This window comes from Lepidochelys kempii, chromosome 9, assembly GCF_965140265.1.
Source record: "Lepidochelys kempii isolate rLepKem1 chromosome 9, rLepKem1.hap2, whole genome shotgun sequence".
NCBI classification, from domain to species: domain Eukaryota; kingdom Metazoa; phylum Chordata; order Testudines; family Cheloniidae; genus Lepidochelys; species Lepidochelys kempii.
In genome coordinates, this window is record NC_133264.1 from 33,362,783 (window position 1) to 33,375,483 (window position 12,701).

At 39.7% G+C, this 12,701-nt stretch overlaps 1 protein-coding gene across 10 annotated transcripts in view; it reads left to right on the forward strand.

The window, feature by feature from the left end:
• The window catches only part of TRIP12 (thyroid hormone receptor interactor 12), a 150,755-nt gene extending 143,620 nt beyond the window's left edge, over nt 1-7,135 (forward strand). For all 10 annotated transcript variants that reach the window (XM_073359825.1, XM_073359822.1, XM_073359821.1 and 7 more), the window contains 4 exons: nt 1,840-1,953; nt 4,168-4,262; nt 4,548-4,651; nt 5,772-7,135. In XM_073359825.1, the coding sequence (XP_073215926.1) occupies nt 1,840-1,953; nt 4,168-4,262; nt 4,548-4,651; nt 5,772-5,968 (510 nt within the window). In that variant the 3' untranslated portion in view covers nt 5,969-7,135. The remainder of the gene's footprint in view (nt 1-1,839; nt 1,954-4,167; nt 4,263-4,547; nt 4,652-5,771) is intronic.
• The last annotated feature ends 5,566 nt before the right edge of the window (nt 7,136-12,701 follow it).

Sequence of the window (12,701 nt, forward strand, 5' to 3'; positions counted from 1 at the left end):
CTCAACCAGGTACTAACAAAAAGTAATGGGACCTCCCTTTGAATCTCCCACAACTCATCGTCTGTGCAACCTCTCTATGAAAGTGACGTTTCTGGTTGTGAAAATCTCAGCAATGAGATTTGGCTGAATTGAGAGACTTGCTTTCAGAGTCTCCTTATACGGTTTTCCATAAGGATAACTTACCTCCATTCTCACCTAAAATTCCTAACAAAGGTGGCCTGCAATTTCCACATTAACCAGGTAATTTTTGTGCCAACATTTTACCCAAAGCCTTACATTCTTACAGATGAGCAGAAGCTTCATTCATTGGATGTGAGGAGAGCATTAGTATTCTACTGGACCACACTAGGTCCTTTAGGTCCTCAGTGGAGTTGCAGATTGTGTGAAAGGTAAACTGGTTTTCACTCAGAGGATTTCCTCTTGTATTCATTTGTGCTATGAATTAGCTAATGACTTGCCGCCACCCAGAGTATTGGCTCATTTGACTAGAGTGCAAGCAACTTCAGTGGCTTTCCCAGTACAAGGACCTATTTGAGATATTTGCAAAGCGGCAACCTGGTCATCAGTTCTCACATTTGCTGCCCATTATGCCATTTCCTGTCAGTCGAGGAGTTTCTGACAGGCTGTTCTACAATCGCTGTTGGGGTAGAGCCTGCCTCCATGTTAATCTACTTGTGAGTAACCAACAGTGGAATGGACATGTGCAATCACTTGGGGGGTAGGGGGTGTTACCTGCCTTTCTGTAACTGTTGTTCTTTGAGGTATGTTGCACATGTCCATTCTACAGCCCACCCCACTTCTAGTCTTCCCCTACCTCCCACTTTTAAGAGATTTTTTTCCCCCTCTTCTTTGTATTTACTTTCTCTGAAGTCCAATAAACTGTTAAACCTTGTGGGATAATTGGGAGTAAAATTCTCCCAGGTTACTCTTCTCATATTAACATTCACATTATAAAACCAACCAATGCATATCTAGCAGGAAAAAATATTCAGTAGAATAAGGATTTCTATTTCAGAAATTTCCAGAAGGATACATTTCAACATAATGCTATTTCATGAGGAAAAAATAACTAACTTTATCTAGATTTTGATGATAGATTGTAGGTGTTGTGCCATTCAATATGTTTTGACCATAGGAAATATGACTTATACAACTTTTTTTAATGTACCTTCTTTAATAACCCAAGCTTAGCTGAGCACTTTAAATGCTTAATAAATATTTACCTCAATTTTGGGGGAATATTATACATGGTATTCTAGCTGCATAATGTATTTCAAATGGATTTTTAGTAAGATTTGAATAGGAGTCGTGTGTCTGATTTCGGAAGCAGGAGAACATCTGTTTGTTAGCGTGACAAGTACATCTGGCACACTTACTCTTGTTCAAGATGATGTATCCAATTTCTATTAAACTAGTTAAGAACAAATTCCCTGTTTAAAATGTCTCATTATTTGCATATTGGGGGTGAGGTGGAAGGATTATACAGGTCAATATTTTACTATCCAGTTGGTTTTTAAACATATGCCATAGCCAAATTTCAGTTAGATTTAGAGTGACATATCCGTCTCTGGAGGAAGTTGTTTTCCCTTTCTAGGTACAACTGTGTTGCATTGGCACAACAAATATGCTGGTGTTGGGCTGGTGAGAGGTGACCGAAGTGGTGCAACATTGTACAGCACCAATCAGGCTCAGGTTCACACATCTTTATATGGACATGTGGTTATGTTGCTGATTCTTTTGCCAAGTCATCATATCCTTTGTGTAACTCCACTGTTGAATATTCACATAGCTTCTCATAGCCTGTTCACTTATTGTAGTTTTTTCTTCTTTATTTTACAGCTGGTTATATTCTGGGCACTAAATGAAGGTGTTTCCAGACAATTTGACTCTTTCAGAGATGGATTTGAATCAGTCTTCCCCCTCAGTCATCTTCAGTACTTCTATCCTGAAGAGGTTGGTAGATGTGAATTTATAACTGATATCAATCAGTTACGTAGATTAATATTAATCTACATTCTTAACCCCATATTTAGTTATGGGCAGGTTATTGTGTAATTCTCTCTCACAAATAGGGCAATATATTTCTGAAACTCATGTACCAAGACAATTCAGTGAGTTTTAAACTATGTACTTAATTTGTACATAGAGAGACTTCTGTATTTAATAGTAGTTCTAATTAGTATTTCTGGTAGTGGATTTTATTTTCTGCAGTATCAGATTTAGTATATTGTAACTCTTTTTTTCCCCAAAGAAAGTAATACATCCACCCTAAATGCAAATTTCTTGATTCACATATTCCCAGTGTATTGGAGGTCACTAGAGGAATCAAGAAGCTTCATAACTATTTATTATTATATTGTGGTAGCAACTACTGGTTGTAGACATGGACCAGGACCCCATTGTGCTAGATGCTGTACACAAACAGAACAAAGACTTTCCCTGTCCCCGTCCGCAAACCTCTTATAACGAAGTGTAAGAGAAGAGACAGCGGGTAGTTATAGTTGGATGCAGGAGCACAAGGAAACAATGAAAGAGTACTGATCAGCATGGTAGGTAATGGACACAGCACACCTGCTGCCTAATCATTGTGAAGGTTTTTGTAGGCAATGGAGGGACTTGAAGGATGGCAATGAGGTAGATTTGTGGCCGTTTATAGGGAGAGTCTTCCAATGGCTAGGGGCAGCAGGGGAGATGGCACATAGGTGCTTGTTTAAAAATGTAACGTGGGTAATGGAGCCTGGCATTGTTGACGGACTAGAGGCAGGAGTTGACATTTTGACAGTGTACCGTGAGATGATGGGTACGTTTGGGATAGGCTGTAAAGGGTCTTGAAAGTGAAAACAAGCAGCTTATTTTGATGCAGTGGAGAAGGGTGGGGAGCCAGTTGGGGGACTGAGAGTGTTCTTCAAAAAAGAACTAGATAAGTTCATGGAGGATAGGTCCATCAATGGCCATTTGCCAGGATGGGCAGGTCCCTAGCCTCTGTTTGCCAGAAGCTGGGAATGGGCGACAGGGGATGGATCACTTAATGATTACCTGTTCTGTTTGTTCCCTCTGGGGCACCTGGCATTGGCCACTGTTGGAAGACAGGATACAGGGCTAGATGGACCTTTGGTCTGATCAGTATGGTCGTTCTTATCGGGTGACAGAAAAAACAGGTAGGGGAATGATCTTTGCAGCAGCATTTGGAATGGATATATGTGAGGCAAGCTTGCAGTTGTCAACATACTCTCTTTCTTTCTGGAGTTGTAGTAATTGCAGTGAGAGCCCGGATAAGCATTTTAGATGTGTGGATGGACAGGAAAACCCATATCTTAAATAGGTTTTCTCTTTCTACATATACCGTTACCTCTAAGTTTCATGGAAAAAAATGGCAAAGGAGCTTGGCTGAATTGCTGCATTTTAATTTTCCTATTGATGCTTTGCATGGTGATGTGTAGTTCCTTTAAAGTTGAGACATGTAGGTACTGCTTCTAATTTTTTTTCTATATTTCTTAATGTGATAGTGCTTTTACATAGAAATATCACCTACTGGCCAAAGTTCAACTCTGCTCAGCTATCGACAGCATCACACTGTGTCACTTGCCATTGGGAAGGGAGATTCTCCCACTATTATGGTTTTGTCCTTTCCTCTTTATGCAGTGCTGTATTTTGTTCTTCTGTTGGTGGGCACCAGTATGAAGTGGTACAGATTATCTTTTGAGATGCATTTTAAGTTGTTGGCAGCAGTCCCCTCCTGTTTAAAAGTCTCTGATCAGGAGTGCACCTGCAATGGGAGGGAAAGAAGGGTGAGAGAGAAGCGGTCTGTTTCCCTGAAATTAGTTGTATAAGACTCATAAAAAAGGTTGAGCGAGAAGTGCCCAAATGTCATTGAATTAGCCTGGCTAATGCCCACAGCGTGAGAGACAAGTTTGGACTGTTTCTAACTACAGGAAGAAATGCAGCCCACTAGTAGCAGGAGGTCTGGAAATGTCCGGATCCAATAAATGAAGCTTTATTGGGATGGGGCTATTAAAGTCAAATGAGCTCTGTAGTATTGCAGAATTCAGCAGAAGTAACTTTCCTGAATGTTGTTCCAGAAAATAGATTCATGTTGTAATCCGCATGCACAGTCTTCGTTCTGTGTCCGCATGAGGACAAAACTGTTCTCTCTGCTTAAATTTATAGTTGGATCAGCTCCTGTGTGGCAGTAAAACAGACACTTGGGATGCAAAGACATTAATGGAATGCTGTAGGCCAGATCATGGTTATACACATGACAGGTAATATGGATTTGATACTAGGATACCAAATGTTGAAAATTGTGCATTTGATTAATCTTAAAATAAACAAAATACCTTTCATAGTTGCTGTACATGAAATGATGCAACACCTCTTACACATTTTGGGAAGAAACTGAGATATTTGTTCATAAAAATAGCATTTATAATACATGTAGTCTGAGCATGGAACCATGCTCATTAATGCTGTGATATAATAGTTTTTTATTCTTTTGCTTACAATATATATTTTTAAAATAAACAGCTGTTTTTGTTTTCTCTTTTTAGTCGAGCTGTGAAGTACCTGTTTGAAATTCTTAGTAGTCTTGATAGCGAGCAACAAAGATTATTTCTCCAGTTTGTGACCGGTAGCCCTAGACTGCCAGTAGGAGGTGGGTTAATTTAGTAGATATTGCCATCATGTCTGCACTCTCGTGTATAATCAGCACAGCTAATGCATTTGTGAATCATTCAAAACCGTTTCTGTTCTTCACTTCAGTAGTTACCTATAATCTGCATATATCATTTTCAAAACTTGAAATGTTAGTTAACAAAGAAGTTTGGAGTGCTATAAGCTAGTTATAATAGTTCACATTTTTGAAGTTTGCATAAATAAAATGTCTTGAATAGTAACATTAATAAAGATTTTGCTTGAATAACTTTACAAGATAGAGACGACAGATAATGTACAATATTTCATAGCTGATATCAGTGTTAGCAGATATCGTGCTACATGACACAGAATAGTCCACATTAAAACAAATTGTTACTCTTTTGGGGGAAAAGCAGTTCAGTGTTCATGGTTATGTTAACCATGAGACAACTTGTAATAAGTTACGGCGGGCCAAATAATAAAATGGCAGTGTTTTTCCTTACAGGAAGCACAGTCACTAAGACTTCCTGTCAAGAAATGAGACTATATTTGTAGAAACATTGATTCTGAATCCTAAAATGCAAAAGAGGGTATAAAAAGAAGATGCTATTTTTTGAAGGAAAAGGAATAAAGGGGAAAAAATGAGAGAATATTTGATGCCCTTGTTCGGAATCTGCCTCCTGATATTGAATATGTTCATGGTTATGCAGGTGTATATTTTAAAAAATACCTTTTGCCAGCTTCCTTAACTGACTGACTGCTTTGTATATAAAAATGACATCTTTATGAATATACTTCAGCCCTGCTTACATCTTTTAGTTTTCATGTATAGATTGCAGTAGTGTGCTAGTGCTGAAGAACCAAAAAGTGAAAGGGACCTGTCTAGTTTGAGTCTTCACGGTAACTAGAAAGCAAAAATTCGTTGGCATAAATTGAAAGTACGTCTAGCTTTTTACTTTCCATTTAAGGTTGTGGTAATGTGGAAATATTCTTAAGCAAAGGTTGAAGAGTCATAATTTAGAATGCCAATTGTGCTGAATTACTGTCAGTTTCATAGTAGGTTAAACACTGTTTCTTAAGAAAAGTAATTCTCCTATTACGTTCAGAGAAATACAGTGGATCTTTTCTTCTCCTTTCAGGCTTTCGAAGTTTGAATCCTCCACTGACAATTGTACGCAAGACATTTGAGTCTACAGAAAATCCAGATGACTTCTTGCCCTCAGTAATGACTTGTGTGAATTATCTCAAATTGCCGGACTATTCAAGTATTGAGATAATGCGTGAAAAACTCTTGATAGCTGCAAGAGAAGGGCAGCAGTCATTCCATCTTTCCTGATCACAATGAAAAATGCAATGTCTGCCTGTTACAGCAAAGAGAAAATCATGATTCTTTTCTAAATGTATCACCTGAGTCAAGGAAACGTGTTACGCCTTCTTGTTGTAGAAAAACGGCTTGCAGATTATAAACAAAGACACTTGGTTGATATTCATTAAAGGCCCAATGGACTTAAAGTGATCAGGCCCTAAAAAGTTGTTGTGACAAGGTTTCTTTAGCAAGTTCTTGTTTAAATTATCATTTATTTGATGAGTGAAGTTTTTAACTTGCTTTGCTGTGTGAAATTTAAAAAAGGGATGTTTTTCCAGGCTGGAACAATAAATGTCGCTGTGCAGTTTAATATCGGGCTGTGTGTATCCATCTAGCTAAGTCTGCAGTTTTTTCCTCCAAAGACAAGTTTTGTACATAAGTACAGAAATTAAAATACACATGTATTTGACAAATCTAGTTTAGTAGACTAGTTCTGTGTCCCTTCACATGCCTCTGATTTTTCCCTTCCTCTTGTATTGTCTGATGTGCAATTCACTTGGTTCTTTTTTGTGTGCAACACTCAACAATTGTTACATTTTGGTTCGCATGGGCATTTATTGCTCCATGTTTTCTCTCAAATTAAGATATAATTTAAATTTTACTGAATTAAAAATATATATTGTCAATATAATTCAGCCTTTGTAATTAGGTAGAGCTTAGTTTTAACGTAGTAGTAGGATATATTGGCTACAGTCTTTACCAGATGACACTCTAGAACTGTTTACACAGTGATTCAGGCAACAAAAGCCTCTTACCCAGAGGCTGGGAAGAATTTCTTTCTTTTGTGTAGTTGAAAAATCAACAGATTGGGCTGGCCATTATTTATTATTATAAGGCCAGCACATTTCAAATTGATGTATAGTTTTTTAAAAGACAAATTAGCAGTTTTATTCCCTGTTCAAGTAAACAAAAATTTCTTATTCTTGACTTAAGTTCATGTTTACTTTTCTAGCCTCCCTCTTTGCCCCCCAGTGCTAGCTTGGAACAAACAGTTCAGCCTTTGTCTTTTGACACAGATAAAGCACCTGTAAGCAATGCTCTGTCCAACTGTTTTATGTGCTGATTTCTCAAATCTGCAATAATTTACTTCATCAGGTTAATGTTTTTACCTGAATATAAATAAAAAAGTTTGCTTCACCTTTTTGTTCATAGTTTTGTACTGTATGCATAAGTTCAATTGTGTAAATTATTTCAACACAAGTAAATCATCTTAAATCTCCTTGGCTAACTGCCCACATGTTGTGGATGATTTACTATTAAAAGAGGAGTTTGTAAGATCTGATATTTAACTTAGATAATGGTGGATAAAGAGGAAGGAAAAAATTTCCTTTCTATGGGTTCAAAAACAAATGGACTATTCCAAACATTCCTGAGATGCACATGCTATAGTTCATCTCTATGAAAATCTGATAAATAGCTAATTACTTTATTCAACTTTGAGAAATCAAAATTAATTTTTCAGTGCATAGCAATTGTTGAAAACTCTGGTTAATCAGTTAAAATTTCCCCTAAACGAATAATTTTTTTTATTTAGCTGAAGAACTTGTACTTTGAAAAAATGTATTTCAATACATGTAACTGACATTCTTTACCGTGAACATTCACAGAATTACATGTGGTTGCTCATACCAGGTGCCACAGAACTGTAATGCGAACTTGTCATGAGCAGTCGAATGTGAAATCATTGCACAAAGAATCTGATAACTGAGCAGTTTAACTATCCTATTAAAACTGAATGAAGGCGCTTCACACTGTACATATAATATTGGTAGTGCAGAATGTGGCAAAGATTTCATAAAAGTTAAAGGCAGTGTTTAAAATATGGACTGGTGTTTAAAATTGTTCTGAAAACTTGATCAAACTGAGCACAAAGATGCGTGTTTATAGTGTGTGGATAGCAACTTGTTCATTTTTTAAGGTTCTATATTTTAAAAAAAACTGACTTGTGTAAAAATCTAATATTTTGTATTAAAATATCATCTGTATTGATATTTTTTTACCCACGTTGTCTCCCTACAGAATCTGGCTTTCATTGACTTGAGAAGTTTTCAAATTTGAAAAAGAGCCATTGTATGATAGTTGAAAGTCCATTACAGTCTGGTCCTGTGCAATCTGGTGACTGTTCAATGGCCTATGTAAAAACAAGATGTCGGTGGTCTCGGTCCATTTGCTTGTGGATGAACATTCACTTCACAAAATTAATCCGAGTTTAGCATTGATTGATATTTTGTCAGTTTCAGCGGATCGACCATGGATTGATTGGGCTTCGAAACGGAACTGACTTTAGCCCTGTAGATTTGTTCCAGGGCAGTATTGAGGCACATAGGCAAGGCAGTGTGGGAAAGTCTGCATTGCCTGTGACTGTGCTATATCTCTGTTGTGGATAAACTGAAGACTGTAGTTTCTGTGATGGGTAGCGCCTTTCACAAGCACTAAATTTTAAACATATCTCTAAGATTACTTCAGAGAATTATGGGGTGGTAGATTATGTGCTGGGGTTAACTCTTTTCAGAAACAGTGGGTTCAAAGAAGGGGTAATTCACACTAGAATTTAATTTGGTGGACACATCCTAATCCCTGATGGATATTTGTCCACGTCATACAATTCAATACAATAAACAATCTGCTCAGCAGTTAAGCCCCTAGCAGTGTGGCTATAGTTCAAGAGTAAAGTTCTTTGCAATCTGAGAAATTTAGGCCTTATTTACCTGGTTAAATTGTACTGGTTTTATACATGTATAACCCCTTCCCCCACACACAATCTGTGTGAATACTCTTATTCTGGCTATTTTTTATTTAGTTTAAACCCCTTTTCACACCACATACTAAACTGAAAAAAGGCAGACTTATTCTGGTATAAGTTTCTGTAGAGGATTTTACACCTGTAACTAGATCTGTTTTTTAAATTAACACCTTAGGTTACACCAGGTAGATAAGGCCTTAGAAATCCTGCCAACCCTAGTGCTTGTCAAAGACATTAGTCTTTCACATTCTGATCTCTAAAATAACTCCATTTATAAGCAATTTTTTATAATAAACTTGCATTGTAGCTTTTAAAACTTTCCCATAAAGCATATACAGATAACATAAAAAGGGTAAACGTAAAAAGTAATGCATAGTGGAAAATTTTAACTCATTACATTTAAAGGTTTTCTTCATATACAGATTGCTCACTTAAGTTTAATTTCTTATCCCTTTGGGTGTTCAGTGCCTGCTTTAATAAATAAATTTTAAAACTCTGGGCTGGTCTACACTAGGCAATTTACATCAGCATAGCTACATAAAAAATCCACCTGCCTGACAGATGTAACTATGCCACCTAACCCCCAGTGTAGACAGTGCTTGTGTTAACCTAGCTACTGCCTCTTCAGGGAGGTGTTCGAAGTACAGTGATGGGAGAACCCCTCCCGCCACTGTACTAAGTGTCTACACTGAAGTACTACAGCAATGCAGCTGCAGTGTTTTAAGTGTAGACATACCCTAAGAACAGATGCCTAACATCAGTGGTCACCTTGGGTTTTTTGTTACTTCATTCCTCATTGTTATCTTGTATGTCATCCACTCAGACTGTGAGCTCTTAAGAGTATAGTCCTTGTTCATATGCTTGCATGTGAAATGCACTTCTCCATCATTAGTTCTCCCCTAGTGAAGACATTTCAGCTGTTCCTCTCTTCCTGCAGATACAGGAGGCAGTTTAGACTTGTCCACAGTTCTAGGCTTCAGTCACACACTGTCCACCCCCAATCATATTGTCTTCACCTATTTAAACAGACTGGCAGATTAGTCTTCCTGCCTTTCTTGTTACCATCCCAGCTTTCAAAGCCAGACTCTGGAGCAACACTGAGCAGTCATCTCTCTTCTTTCCTCCATTTAGGGGACAATTCTTTGAGGGATTAGTCCTTGAAAAGGACCACTCACGTCCCTCAATTTTTCTCCTACCCTGAAGAGGGCAGAGATGGCCAAATAGAAAAGGTAGGCCCTGAGGAGCTCCATCTGTGACGACCCCCTGAAGAGTCATTGAAAGGGTTTGCACTGCAATAATTTCCAGCCCATAAAAGTTTGGGCCCAGATTTTTGAGTATATAGGCATTTCTGAGGTCAGAGTTTCAACTACTGTCATTAGAAGGAATTTATTTAGGAGCCTAAATCTCCTTTTCTAAAAGGATTTAAGTATTAGGAGCTAAATCCCATTGACAGTCATACCTACAAATATCCCTCTGTACCTTTAAAACTCTGGGCTTGGTCCTAGTAGCTAGCTTGAGCCCGTCTCCCACACATGCTGTCCCCACATGCTGAGATTCCTCCAGTGGCACCTTTGGATAGGTCATAGAATCATAGAATATCAGCGTTGGAAGGGACCTCAGGAGGTCATCTAGTCCAACCCCCTGCTCAAAAGCAGGACCAATCCCCAATTAAATCATCCCAGCCAGGGCTTTGTCAAGCCTGACCTTAAAAACTTCTAAGGAAGGAGATTCTACCACCTCCCTAGGTAACGCATTCCAGTGTTACACCACCCTCCTAGTGAAAAAGTTTTTCCTAATATCCAACCTAAACCTCCCCCACTGCAATTTGAGACCATTACTCCTTGTCCTGTCCTCTTCTACCACTGAGAATAGTCTAGAACCATCCTCTCTGGAACCACCTCTCAGGTAGTTGAAAGCAGCTATCAAATCCCCCCTCATTCTTCTCTTCTGCAGACTAAACAATCCCAGTTCCCTCAGCCTCTCCTCGTAAGTCATGTGTTCCAGACCCCTAATAATTTTTGTTGCCCTTCGCTGGACTCTCTCCATGCCTATATCCACATCCTATATCCACAGCCATATATATGCCTATATCCACATCCTTCTTGTAGTGTGGGGCCCAAAACTGGACGCAGTACTCCAGATGAGGCCTCACCAATGTCGAATAGAGGAGGACGATCACGTTCCTCGATCTACTCTCTATGCCCCTACTTATACATCCCAAAATGCCATTGGCCTTCTTGGCAACAAGGGCACACTGCTGACTCATATCCAGCTTCTCGTCCACTGTCACCCCTTGGTCCTTTTCCGCAGAACCGCTGCCTAGCCATTCGGTCCCTAGTCTGTAGCTGTGCATTGGGTTCTTCCGTCCTAAGCGCAGGACCCTGCACTTATCCTTATTGAACCTCATCAGATTTCTTTTGGCACAATCCTCCAATTTGTCTAGGTCCCTCTGTATCCTATCCCTGCCCTCCAGCGTATCTACCTCTCCTCCCAGTTTAGTATCATCCGCAAATTTGCTGAGAGTGCAATCCACACCATCCTCCAGATCATTTATGAAGATGTTGAACAAAACCGGCCCCAGGACCGACCCCTGGGGTACTCCACTTGACACCAGCTGCCAACTAGACATGGAGCCATTGATCACTACCCGTTGAGCCCGACAATCTAGCCAATTTTCTACCCACCTTATAGTGCATTCATCCAGCCCATACTTCTTTAACTTGCTGACAAGAATACTGTGGGAGACTGTGTCAAAAGCTTTGCTAAAGTCAAGAAACAATACATCCACTGCTTTCCCTTCATCCACAGAACCAGTAATCTCATCATAGAAGGCGATTAGATTAGTCAGGCATGACCTTCCCTTGGTGAATCCATGCTGACTGTTCCTGATCACTTTCCTCTCATGTAAGTGCTTCAGGATTGATTCTTTGAGGACCTGCTCCATGATTTTTCCGGGGACTGAGGTGAGGCTGACTGGCCTGTAGTTCCCAGGATCCTCCTCCTTCCCTTTTTTAAAGATTGGCACTACATTAGCCTTTTTCCAGTCAACCGGGACTTCCCCCGTTCGCCACGAGTTTTCAAAGATAATAGCCAATGGCTCTGCAATCACAGCCGCCAATTCCTTTAGCATTCTCTGATGCAACTCGTCTGGCCCCATGGACTTGTGCACGCCCAGCTTTTCTAAATAGTCCCTAACCACCACTTTCTCCACAGAGGGCTGGCCATCTATTCCCCATGTTGTGATGCCCAGCACAGCAGTCTGGGAGCTGACCTTGTTTGTGAAGACAGAGGCAAAAAAAGCATTGAGTACATTAGCTTTTTCCACATCCTCTGTCACTAGGTTGCCTCCCTCATTCATTAAGGGGCCCACACTTTCCTTGGCTTTCTTCTTGTTGCCAACATACGTGAAGAAACCCTTCTTGACATCTCTCGCTAGCTGCAGCTCCAGGTGCGATTTGGCCCTCCTGATTCATTCCTACATGCCCGAGCAATATTTTTATACTCTTCCCTGGTCATATGTCCAACCTTCCACTTCTTGTAAGCTTCTTTTTTATGTTTAAGATCCGCTAGGATTTCACCGTTAAGCCAAGCTGGTCGCCTGCCATATTTACTATTCTTTCAACACATCGGGATGGTTTGTCCCTGTAACCTCAACAGGGATTCCTTGAAATACAGCCAGCTCTCCTGGACTCCTTTCCCCTTCATGTTAGTCCCCCAGGGGATCCTACCCATCTGTTCCCTGAGGGAGTTGAAGTCTGCTTTCCTGAAGTCCAGGGTCCGTATCCTGCTGCTTACCTTTCTTCCCTGTGTCAGGATCCTGAACTCAACCAACTCATGGTCACTGCCTCCCAGATTCCCATCCACTTTTAGTTCCCCCAGTAATTCTTCCCAGTTTGTGAGCAGCAGGTCAAGATCGAGGGACGTGATCGTTCCCCTCTATTCGACATTGGTGAGGCCTCA